The sequence below is a fragment of the Chiloscyllium plagiosum genome, unplaced genomic scaffold, assembly GCF_037043375.1.
Source record: "Chiloscyllium plagiosum isolate Xiang-an unplaced genomic scaffold, Cpla_swu_hap1 HiC_scaffold_36, whole genome shotgun sequence".
Classification (NCBI taxonomy): Eukaryota; Metazoa; Chordata; class Chondrichthyes; order Orectolobiformes; family Hemiscylliidae; genus Chiloscyllium; species Chiloscyllium plagiosum.
Genome location: NW_028270174.1, coordinates 49,677,865 through 49,690,715, shown reverse-complemented (window position 1 = coordinate 49,690,715; position 12,851 = coordinate 49,677,865). Strand labels below are relative to the sequence as shown.

Here is a 12,851-nt window from a genome sequence, read left to right as displayed (position 1 = left end):
ATAAGGTTCCCCATGGCAGGCTCATTCAAAGTCGGGAAGAATGGGATACAGGGAGATTTGGCTATCTGGATTCAGAATTGGCTGGCTGACAGAAGGTAGAGCTGAAAATGTGTTGCTGGAAAAGTGCAGCAGGTCAGGCAGCATCCAAGGAACAGGAGAATCGATGTTTCGGGCAGAAGCCCTTCTTCAGGAATGAGGAAAGTGTGCCCAGCAGGCTAAGATAAAAGGTAGGGAGGAGGGACTTGGGGGAGGGGCGTTGGAAATGCGATAGGTACGGTTCAGAGAACACCTGGGACACCCCGGACCAACCAACCCAACCACTCCGTGGCTCAACACTTCAACTCCCCCTCCCACTCCACCAAGGACATGCAGGTCCTTGGACTCCTCCATCGCCAGACCATAGCAACACGACAGTTGGAGGAAGAGGGCCTCATCTTCCGCCTAGGAACCCTCCAACCACAAGGGATGAACTCTGATTTCTCCAGTTTCCTCATTTCCCCTCCCCCCACCTTGTCTCAGTCAATCCCTCGAACTCCGTACCGCCTTCCTAACCTGCAATCTTCTTCCTGACCTCTCTGCCCCCACCCCACTCCGGCCTATCACCCTCACCTTGGATATTAGTCCTGACTGTATGAAAGGTTGTATGTATCCAACATTGGCCTGGCCAGCATGTTTATATACTCATAAAACTCGCTTTGAAATCAGTCTGGGTCAGAGGCTTTACCACTCGAGCTACCTCGCTGCTTCCTGTATCTCTTGAATTGTCAGAAGTGCATTCAAGAGACACCTCTAAAGTTACACCTGGGAGGTCCAAGGTCTTAAAGGACTTTGTCTTCGCCAATCTGTCCTCACAGCCCTCTGACCGGTACAACTTAGAACTTCCTGAATGTTGCATTAATTCTTTGGAATCGCACGTGAGTACCAGCACACTCTTATGGATGTGATAAATTGGGGGCCACTCTTCTTTCTGGCCACGTATGCCAGATACCTACCCGGTTTATTACCCTACTCGAATAACCTCTGTTTAGCAAAGGAAATCTCCCTCTTTGCTGTCTGGGTGAGTGCAGCATTCAGAGCAGCCTTGAGAGCTGTAATCTGCTGCAACTTGGTTTCTGTCTGCCTGTCAAAGTATGCTGTCTCAGCTGCCTTCAGCTGGGCCTTGAGCATACGGTGCTGTTCTCCCCTCTGTCGCTTTCTAGTTGCTGAGTAAGAAATAGTCAAATCCCTTGCATAGGCCTTGGCAGTCTCCTACAGCACCGACAGATTACTGGTCGTGCCCAAATGAGCATTGTGAAAAATTTTAAATTCCTGCAAAAAAACTCAATAAACTTCCTATCCTTCAGCAGGAAAGGAGCCATGTGCCAATACAGTGAGCCTGAACCATCACCACTGGCCTTAACTTCCATGTTCAGAAATGGCTCTGTTCCCAATTCTGCAAGACAGCACTGAATGTAAAAAAGCCAATTGGGGCAAAAAAAAAGGTCAATCCTCATGTAGCACTTGTGTGGATTAGAGAAAAAGGAATGTCCCTGCCCTCCAGGTGAAGTCATCGCCACACATCCACCAATCCCAGCTCCCTGTTCAGGTCCACCAGCTGTCTTGTTTGTGGGGATATACCCACAAAACTGTGACATCCTGTCCACCTTTGGGGTCCATAAGTCAGTTAAAGCCTCTCCCTATAATTGTGTGATGCGCAACAAGGGCCATCAGCCTGGAAAGCACATCTGTTAAATTTGAGGGGGGTGTGCCAGGGGCAATATATATTCAAGATCCCATACTCTTCTCCATGTATTAAAGCTTTATGGGCAGTTTATGATCCTTATTTGTCCTTAATTTGGTCTAACAGCTGAAATGGGAGATTCTTCTGGATGAGTACAGCAACTCCTCTACTGCTTGAAATTAAAGGATGAGAAAAATACCTGGTCAAACCCTCCCTGCTGTAACTAGTGGTCCTTATCCGTTAGATGTGTTCCTTACAGCAAGGCTGCATTGATCCTTTTCTCTTCGGCTTGAAGAACCCCACTCGTAGCGCACAGAAGGAAAACAGTAAACAGTTTGTATAAATTTGAAAATAGAACTACTAAATGAAAGCTTCTAACAACTACTTCTACAATGAACCAACATATAACACAAATAAGAGGAGACTTCCCCCTTGCCCACAGGGGGTGCTCATACTACCCACTATCCCCTCCATGGCTCCTTCTAGCTGAAGCTGTGCACTAAACTCAGGCAAAACAAACTTTTTTTTTAAAAAAAGTAACACTCGTCTTACAACAAGAAAATTTAAAAGGTGGGTACTCATCCTATCCTATCTATACGTTGATCCCAGGCAATCCTGATGAAATAAACCCCCCCCCCCCCCCCCCCCCCATCCTGTACTGAGAGAAACTGAAAAGGAATGATAGTAAAACAAAGGATAATGGGAGGGGGGGATAAAAGGGACCCACACATAGTAAAACAAAACCAGGCAAACTGCAGAGAAAACAAAGTGAACGCTATTGATCATTTTATTTGAGCCAGCCAGTCTATTTTTAAGGTGTCCAGGAAGTCTTTTCCTTTTTCCGGTAAGTCATAATTCAGCCCTCTGTGGCTGAAATGTACTATTGCCAGATAACTTGGAATACTAAATGTTCAAGTCCCTCAGCCTCCTTTTTAACCTCTTAAGGCCTTCCTCTTGCAGATCGCAGCCACAGAAAAGCCTTGGAAAAGCAGAATTCTTCTTCCTTTGTATATCAGAGCCTGTGGATCCTTCCCCCAGTATTCCAGAAACTTCCAGCATAATTTATCTCTATAGTATCGGAGTCGCACTAGGACTGGGCAGGGGTGCTGCTCTGATCCAGGCCTGCCTACTGCAACCCAGTGGGCCTGCTTGACCTACACCTGGCCTGCCCTGACTTTCAACTTCAAAACTGCAGGAACCGTTGCTCCAAGAAGCTGACCAGCTGGCCGCCTTCCTGTTCCAACAGCCCAATCAAGCAGATGTTCTTCCAATGGCCTTGACTTTCGTGGCATCAACCTGCTTTACTAAGGACTGCAGCTGCCATTCCAGGGCTTTGACCAGACCTGCCGAGGATTGTGCTATAGTTTCGGAAGCCACGGTCTGCTGCTCCACCTCCACGATGTGCTGTCCAAGATTCTGAATCTCCTGGTCATGCTTTGGCAGCATGACTGAGATCAGTTCCAGCCTAGCCTGTGTTTCCTCCATTGCTGAATCAATCTTGAGTTTCCCGAATAAAGCTGTACTCCACAGAGGTCCCCTGGGGCGTTTGTGGAGGCCAACGCTTCAGCCGTGGGATTGCCCTGCTTGGTGCAATCTTTGCTGTGCTTTTCCCTTAGTCATTTTTCTTAATCAATTAAACTCTCTCTCATACAGCAATTCTGGGGATTCAAAACTACCAAATTTATTACTTTTTTTTCCACAATAGGTGAGAAAGGGAGGGTGAATTCACCACTTTGTCTGGGTTCTGGTACAGAGCTGAACAGGGCAGACCTACTGCATTGCTGCTATCTTGGATCTCAGGCAGATGAAGTTTAACGTGGATAGGTGAAGTTTTCTATTTTAGGAATAGAAAGTCAACTTCTCTAAAATGGAGAGAAATATCTATGCATTGGTACAGAAGAACAACAGATCCCAATGCACAACTTGCAACAAACCAGTATGCAGGCACAGAAGGCAAGGCAAATGGAATTTGGCCTTTATCCTAAAGGAGTAGGAAAGTATTTCTGCAAATGCACCAGGAGTGAGTGAGACTACATCTGGAGTATTGTGTACAATTTTTGTCTCCTCGACAAAGAATCTAATTTCATTGGCGGCAGTTGAGGTTCACTGGATTGATTTCCAGAGATGTGCATTTTTCTGGAAAGATTCTGTATTTAAAGGTATACTGCACTCACTTAGAATGGGAGGAGGTCTAATTGAGGTATGCAAGGTGCTAAAGGGGATTGACTGTATTCAGTAGAGCTTGGAGGTCAGTAGCCAGTGCCCCAAGTGCAAGTGTGATTGATGTTGACCAACTGTACCCTAACCACCTAGGTTGGGGGTCAAGTGGGTGAATCATATGCTGGAAATGTGTTGCTGGAAAAGCGCAGCTGGTCAGGCAGCATCCAGGGAACAGGAGAATCGATGTTTCGGGCATAAGCCCTTCTTCAGGAATGGGGAAAGTTTGTCCAGCAGGCTAAGATAAAAGGTAGGGAGGAGGGACTAGGGGGAGGGGCGTTGGAAATGTGATAGCACGCCTGGGTGAATCATATGTCAGGCTGATGATTCTGGACAACTGAGACATTTTAAAGATATTTGGACAAATACATGGATAGGAAAGGATTAGAAGGATATGGGTCAATTTTAAGGAACTGGGGTTAGCAATGATGTACATTTTGGTCGGCTTGGGCTAAAGGGCCCCTCTCCATGCTGTACAACTCTGGTTCTATGAGCCATAGGGAAAGGCTGAGTAATCTGGGGCTGTTTTCCCTGGAATATTGGTGGCTGAAGGGTGACCTCTAGAAGCTTATAAAATCGTGAGGGGCATGGATAGGGTAAATAGACATGGTCTTTTCCTGGGGGGGAGGCATTGTGTGTGTGTGTGCGTGTGTGCGTACGTGTAATCAGCTGCCAGAGGAATTGGTACAGTTACAATATTTAAAAGGCATCTGAATGGATATATGAATAGGAAGTGTTTGGCCAGCACCTGGCACATATCCCTCCAATGAGACTAGATTTATTTGGGATGTCTAGATGGGTTGGACTGAAGGATTTGTTTTCGTGCTATATATCTCTGACTCTATAATTAAGGGTGGATTTTTTTCCTCGTGGGGCAATCTAGACAGGCCATGGTTCTAGGGAAAGGATAGCAACTACTCAGTGGGTTGTGAAGGATTATAGGGAGTGGAGTGTAAAGTGGGTTTGTAGTTGAGCTGAGATCAGCCACATTTATATTAAATAGCAGAACAGGTTTACCTGAATTGTCCACTGCTGGTTCATATGCTAACAGGGCAAACGTGAGGACTACAGATGCTGGAAATCAGTCTCGATTGAGTGGTGCTGGAAAAGCACAGCAGGTCAGGCAGCATCCGAGGAGCAGGAAAATTGACGTTTTGGGCAAAAGCCCCTTTTCCAGCACCACTCTAATCCTATGCTAAAAGCCAATTGCTAAGCAAGTGTGATTTGATTGACTCAGTCTTTGAACTCCTAATACTAATGAAATGTCTCAGTATATAATTTTGAATTGCTTGCATTTTGTAACAAGACCAGTTATTGCAAGGTGGCTGAACTGATTATGGCTCTTGTGGTATAGTGTAAGGGATATAGCTGTTGAATTAGACCACCATGATTTTGGGGAATAGATAAGGTTACCTGCTGCTGAGTGCCAGTCCTATAGGTCAAGTTACTATCTTAGATAAAGAACATCTGAGCAAGAGGAACCAGGAGTGGGAAGGTGATGGACCCTGAGGTGTGTGCAGATACCCACTAAGCATTTAGAGGCTCACCTGAGGGAGTTTGAGCAGCTAAAGGCTAATTTTCAGGGATGAGAATTTCTATATTCAAATTATAAACTTCAGCCGCTTTTTAGTTTTTTAAGCTCTGCAGATTTTGCGCACTCACTTTAATATTCTAAGTGACTTAGGTTTCCAGATACAACACCAGAAAAGCAACAAATTTGCCATGATTCTGGCAGGGAAGGCGTGTGAGCAGTGTCTGTATCTAGTCGCCAGTGAAAAATATTGGTGTTGAATGTATTTTCAGGCTGCTAATTAGCATGTAATTTGTGGAGGTACTACATGGGGATTGTTGAGATAATATATGGCCTAGAGTCTGATGCTGGATGCTATTCAGGTTGTAGTGGGCACTTAAATCGTAAAACGGGTAGATGTGTTGCCCGTGTTTTGACAGGAAAAGTGTTTTGATTTTACTGTTACTTTTTTTGAGGAAGTAACGTGCAGTATGGATAAAGGGAAACCTGAATGGTATACTTGGATTTCTGGAAAGAATGTGACAGGGTATCATTAAAGGTTGCCACCCAAAATAAGAGCTTCATGGTGTGAGGGTAACATATGTAGCATAGATAGAGTATTGGTTAGCTTAAAGGAAAGATGCAATCAGGTTAGTAGATAGTGTTGTAACAAAATCTATACTGAAGCCTCAATTATTAACAATCTATATCAATTGACTTTAATGGGACTGTATGCAAATAGTTTGATTCAACCTATTTAGGCATAATGAACACCTCAGATGCAGATGGGACTTGAATCCAGATATTTCTGGTAGAGGGGAAGGGACATTGCTAATGTGATATGATCAGGACACCAGGTTATGGTCCACAAGGTTTATCTGAATCAAAAGTTTTCAGTGCTGCTTCAAGTAAATTGGAGGGAAGTGCACAGGCGCGGAATTTACAGGTGATGATGATAATTAAGGATTCTAGGTCATTAACAAGAGTGTACTCCACATCAATGTGATACTCAGTAGCTCAATGTGCCAGTGATCCAAAATGGCTAGAAAACTATGAATGTAGGTTGCAGAGGGGGCAAAGGAGTTCACAGAAGGGGTATAGGCTAAATGTATGGGAAAAAGTTTGATCCAAACTCCTTTTCCATCATGCGTGTATATTTTTCTATTGTTTTAAATAGACAATTTTAAACCGGGAACAAAAGTATCTAGGTACATTTGTTTTGCAGGATCTGGGTGTTGATGGCTAAATGTTTATTGACCCTCTTTACCCGAGTGAAGATGTTGAGCAGCTGCCCTGAAGCGCACTCTAGTCTGTGGCATGGGTTATACCCATAGTGCTCTTAAAGGATTTATGGGACTTTATCAATTGGTGTTTCTTCACAAAGTAACATCATTCTGTGGTTTGGAAGAGCTTTCAAGTGATGGTATTCCCACTTCTTCCTTCACCTCGTACCTCCATAAGCTCAAAGGCTCTATCATTGACAGATTGTGGCAGTGAAAATTTGTATAGGGTGCCCCCTACTGCTGATTAATAGCATGGGTGTTTTAAGATTATAGACAGTATGCCAGTAAAGAAGGCTGTTTTTGTCCTAGATGGGTCTTAACAAACCAGTGTTAGGTACTGTTAATTGGTTAAGTTGCTCACTTTTTGTATTAATGAATTTTCCCAGTATCTCTAATTTTGTACTGAGTTTATTACCCTGTCTTTTAAAACTTTAATTTGTTTATGCTTTACATTTTTAATAGGAGCTTCTAGATCAGATGATTTATGAAGAAGAACATATGGAGCAACAGTTGAAGGAATCCATTAAGAAATGGAAGGTGCAACTTCAGATCTTGTGTTCTGAGCTTTATCTTGATCCTTATAAGGTAATGTTCCTTTTTTTTAAAAAAAGTGAAGCTTAAGTGACCTCTCCAGAGTTCAAGTAAAAACTTCTCAATTGGTGCAATCTTGCTGTTTCATCCATAACTGTTTAGATGAAGGCTGACTATAAATCAAATACCCAATCTGCATGATGCTGTGGGGTCTTGAGCTACATAGGGTCGTGGAATGCCAAGAGTTTTAGTTTAGATTCGATTCCTTACAGAATGGAAACAGACCCTTCAGCCTAACAAGTCCATACTGACCCTCCAAAGAGTAATACACCCAGACCATTCCCCACCCTGTATTTACCCCTGATGAATGCACCTAACACTATGGGCAATTTAGCATGGCCAATTCAACTGACCTGCATGTCTTTGGATTGTGGGAAGAAACTGGAGCACCGGAGGAAACTCACGCAGACACTGGGAGAATGTGCAGACTCCGCACAGTTGCCTGAGGCAGAAATCAAACCTGGGTCCCTGGTGCTGTGAGGTAGCAGTGCTAACCATTGAGCCACCATGCTGCCTAAAGAGGAAGTGGATCAGTTGCTAAGATTAGATTAGATTACTTAGTGTGGAAACAGGCCCTTCGGCCCAACAAGTCCACACCGACCCGCCGAAGCGTATCCCACCCAGACCCATTCTCCTATATTTACCCCTACACCTAACACTATGGGCAATTTAGCATGGCCAGTTCACCTAATCTGCACATTTTTGGACTGTGGGAGGAAACCAGAGCACCTGGAGGAATCCCACGCAGAGACGGGGAGAATGTGCAAACTTCACACACAGTTGCCTGAGGCGGGAATTGAACCCGGGTCTCTGGCGCTGTGTGGCAGCAGTGCTAACCACTGTGCCACCGTGTCGCCCATTGGCTGTTGATAAACTATTGTCAAAAATGTTGGTTTTGAATTGCAATAACTACAACAAACTGGCTGTTCAACATCACGTTTTGGGCATAACTCCTTCATCGACTCTCCTGCTCCTCAGATGTTGCCTGACAAGATGGTGCTTTTCCAGCACCACGCTTTTTTGACTGTTCAACATGCTGCTTATGTTGCGTTTGTTTAATCCTCTTGAGTTCCAATAGCTAATCTTGCTTTGTTTTTTTTTTAACAGTTTTTTTTGTGCACACCCTTCAAGGCATCTAATTTTTCACTAATGTACTATATGTTTATGTTTAAATTCCTGGGTAGTGTATCTGCATTTTGAAGTGTCGTAGACATACCTTCATTTGTAGGCTGTTGTGCATTTGTTAGCTGCTTCAAGTATATTAATCTGAAAGAAATAGGAAAATCCCTCTACCTCTGGAAGAGGATTGAGTTCAACTTGTGATGTTATGAAGGTGGTTATTTGATCAGCTTTCCCATCAAAAGTCCAGAATCTTCCTGATCTTGGCAAGTCTGTTAAGTGAACACATTTGGTTGGCTTGTTTGTGATTTGAAAGAAAAATGCAATGGGGATCCGCTAAATTGTTCTTGCCTCTTCCTTTTGGAAGTTCTCTTTCAAATAAAGACTGGAGTAGGTGGGTCTGAACTTAACATTCTTGATTATAGTTGTCCTTAACAGCAAGGCTGTTCCTGATCAAAATTCAAGGGTAACAAGATTTTTACAATCATGGTTTAAAATTAGTATATTTGAACTAAATGTTGTTTGTTCATAGGCTGATGAAAGCTCTACTCCACTTCAATTGGAAAAAGAACTCAGAAAAAAAGTAGAGTCCTTGCTTGAAGAGAAAAATGGTCGCATGGCAGAATGTGAAATGCTATTGAAAGAAGATCAAGCTTTGTGTACTGACCTTTGCAAGACACCATATTACATCCCTACTGGCAAAATTCCATCTCCACAAGAATTAGAAGAGCTGAAAAATCACCTAATAAGTACAGCCAAAGAAAAGGTATTTAGAACAAAATACCAAAGCATTGAAGTCTACAAAGCATTTGATGCAGTCATTTTCAGACTTTGTTTTTAAAATGGAGTTTAGTTGGTGTCAAGTTTTAAGCAAGTATGAATAATTTTTGGGGGAGGGGGTGAAGGTTGTGGTTGGAGAAGTCTCCAATCAGATGGATGATTGGTGAGTAGGTAAGATCTCCATTTCTGTAGTCTCTGATGATGGTATCCCAAAGCATTTTGCAACCAATTAATTCTTTTTGAAGAGTTATAACCATTAATGATAGACAATTTGCGCACAACATTTCCATCGTAAGTAGATAAACTGTGTTCATGATGTTGATTGAGAAATATTGCCAAGATGGGAAATTATTCTCTGCTCTTTAATGCAGAGGCAATATTTTTGGTGCTCCCTCACTGCTGAATTTCTTCCTGGATTGTCATTGAGCAAGCAGCCTGTGAGTCAGTTGACTGCTTACAACTGAGACCCTGAAGGATGGTAAAGAAACAGTGCATGGAGCAAGAGAAGTAACATGTGAAAATCAGAAAGATTGGTTTAGATTGGGTGACTACTTTTGTGGAAAGACCATTGTTCAGCCTGTCATCCCAGGCTTCAAGCTGAGTTATCTTTGATTTCTGTTCTCTACTTTCTGCAATGTCTCCAACTTTGTGCAGCACCCTTACTTTAAATTTGGGTTTTTCAACAGTTTCTGGCTTTAGTATTACTATTTAAGTTCCTAACTCTGCCCCTTTATTTTTCTGCTGCCTTCATTTTGTGATGTCTGCATTTTTTGGCTTCTGTGTCCTATTCAACTTGTATTTCCAACCCAGTTTCATTTACCTATTTTCCCTTCCCTGTTTTTTCCCCCTCTATTCTCACCTCATTTCCCCCCCCCACTTGTCTCTTCACAGCCACCACCATTGATCCTTTGAATTTCTCCCTTCCAAAGGTGCTGACAGAATGTTGATTATCAAAATTAAATTAACTTTTTAAAACCATTTGTAAATGGGCTTCAAGCAGTTTTTTTATCAGGATTGAGAAGCTTGCATGTTTCTGGCAAGTTCTCATTCTTGCATACAAACGAGTACATGCTCAACCTTCTCTCTATTAACCGGTTCCTCCCTACTTGGTATTAGCTCAGGTAACACATCTCTGGACCACCTTCAATGCCAGCATGTCTTTTCTTGCCTAAAGGGACCACAAGTCTTCAGTAATCCAGCTGTGGTCTGACTAGTGCCTTGTATGGTTTAAGCAACACTACCTTATCCCCTTGTGTTCTGAGGTAAGCCCAAAATTTCACTTGCCTACTTTGCTAGCATCCTGTTTCATAGACAGGGTTCCCCAATCCTCCTCTTTGGCACGTTTGTGCAGTCTTTCTCTAATTAAAATCGGTCGTCTCTTCCTGCATAACCTCACACTTGTGAGCGTTGTTTCATCTGCCAGTCCTTTTAATATCTTTGTTCCTCCAAGGTTTTCCATTTACATTGAACATTTGGCCCTTCTGGTTACTTATGCGGTTGTCAAATTAAGATCATAATGTTGGGTTCTTTTTTTCCAAAAATTCTTGATGTAACTGCAATATGCCAACTTCTGTGAACAAGCAATTTTATTAAGCACAGTACAACCTTTGAAGAAACTGTGAACACACTTCACCATGCTTGCAAAGCATGTTGCGAGGCCTTCCTAAGCAAAGGAAACAGTTCTTCCTTTATACAAATCTTTACATCAGTCAGTGCCCACAAGACAGCCCTCGTCACATGCCATTCAAGACACACAATGCAGTGACCACATCATTTCCAGAAATAATATAATCTAAATCATCCCTGAATGGTCAAATCTGTTGTGAATAATTTCTAAACTACAGGGAGTAGTCAGGATTCTAACTATCATGTTCTTGTTTTTTTAATTGGATGATGCAAATGCTAATTTATCTCTGAATAATGGGAGATGGCCATGTAAATGGCTCTGTATGGCAGGGGATGGGAATGTAAACACACTTACATTCTACCTGTAGATCAGAGACATCCCACCCTGCTTTCAGGACACAATTTCTTGCAGGTCATCAGAGCCAACTAACTCTCCAGTATCACAAAATATAGGAGCACTAGACCCTTGAGCAAATAAAGTCTGCTGTGCTATTCAATGTTTCTTAACCCCCCTCCTGCTTTCTGTAACCCTAGATCCCTTAAGAATCCAGAATCTCTCCATCTTTGTCTTAAATATACACCGTCTCTGTGGGCATGGATTCTGCACCCAACCCCCAAAGCAATTCTACTAAACACCAGCAAAGACAGTCCTCAACTGTTCCTCCCTTCATTCTTGTTGTCGTTCTTCTGAACCCTCTCCAAGGCCAGCACATCCTTCTTGGGTACACACCTAAAACTGCTCACCACCTTTTAAATGCAGTCTGACTAGAGCCTTGTACAGCCTCAGCACTATCTAGCTCTCTCCAACATGCTTGTAATTGCCAACTGAAAGTTGCATATTAATCTGAAGAGAATTCTGAACTTGATTCCCAGATTTCTGAAGCTTTTCCCATTTTAGAAAATCTATCTCTGACGACCAAAGTACATAACCTCACTTTCCAAAATTTCATTCCACCTACCAATTCTTTGCCGATTCTCCCAGGGAATGGTCTTTCCAGAACGCTGATAGGGGTGGGGAGGGAAATTTATCTTTGGGGTCAGTTTGGAGGTGGTGGAGGATGATGTGATGTATGCAGAGGTTGGTGGAGTGGAAGGTGAGGACTGCGGGGGTGGGGGGGGGGGTGGTTCAAGGGCAGTGGTGCATGAGGTGGAGGAGATGCTCTGGAGGCACCATGTCAACCGCATGGGAAGGGAAGTTTTGATCATGGATGAATGAGGCCATCTGGGGCTTAGTCATAGAGATGTACAGCATGGAAACAGACCCTTCGGTCCAACCTGTCCATGCCGATCAGACATCCCAACCCAATCTAGTCCCATCTGCCAGTACCTGGCCCAAACCCTTCCTATTCATATACCTCTTAAATGTTGCAATTGTACCAGCCGCCACCACTTCCTCTGGCAGCTCATTCCATACATGTACCACCGTCTGCATGAAAAGGTTGCCCTGTAGGTCTTTTTTTTTAAAATTATATATCTTTCCCCTCTCACCCTAAACCTATGCCCTCTAGTTCTGGACTCCACGACCCAGGGAAAAGACTTTGTCTATTTACCCTATCCACGTTTGAGGAATTGGGGATAAGGGATGGTGTTTTTACAGGAGGTGAGTGGGCGGAGGTAGCTGTGGGAGTTGGTGAGATTGTAGTAGATGTCTGGTTAGTCAGTTGCCAGAAAGATTGTTGAACATGTCCAGGAGGAGAGGGAGGTGTCTGAGAATGTGCAGGTGAGTTGGAGGTTGGGGTGGAAGGTGTTGATAAAGTTGAACGATTCAGCCATCTTGTGGGAGCACGAGGCGGTGCCGATACACTGCACCAGCCCCCACACTGAAGACTGTAACTGCAAAAGGTCTATTTGACAAAGAGGCAGGCATAGCTGGATCCCGTGTGGGTGCTCATGGCTACCCCTTTGGTTTGGAGGAAGTGTGAGATTTGGAAGGAGAGGTTGTTGAGTGAGGAACAGTTCCGCCAAGTGGATGAGGGTGTCGGTGGAAGGGTGCTGGTTGGGATGC

General features: G+C 43.5%; 2 protein-coding genes across 3 annotated transcripts in view; one reads left to right on the top strand and one right to left on the bottom strand.

Annotated features, from left to right (window-relative positions):
* Positions 1-12,851, top strand: part of LOC122548113 (protein regulator of cytokinesis 1-like) — a 37,312-nt gene that overhangs the window by 4,030 nt on the left and 20,431 nt on the right. Inside the window, exons 3-4 of the mRNA XM_087980152.1 lie at positions 7,193-7,315; positions 8,973-9,206. Coding sequence (XP_087836278.1) covers positions 7,193-7,315; positions 8,973-9,206 — 357 coding nt within the window. The remainder of the gene's footprint in view (positions 1-7,192; positions 7,316-8,972; positions 9,207-12,851) is intronic.
* Positions 1-12,851, bottom strand: part of LOC148139942 (protein regulator of cytokinesis 1-like) — a 44,316-nt gene that overhangs the window by 24,053 nt on the left and 7,412 nt on the right. The gene's annotated exons all lie outside the window — the stretch shown is intronic.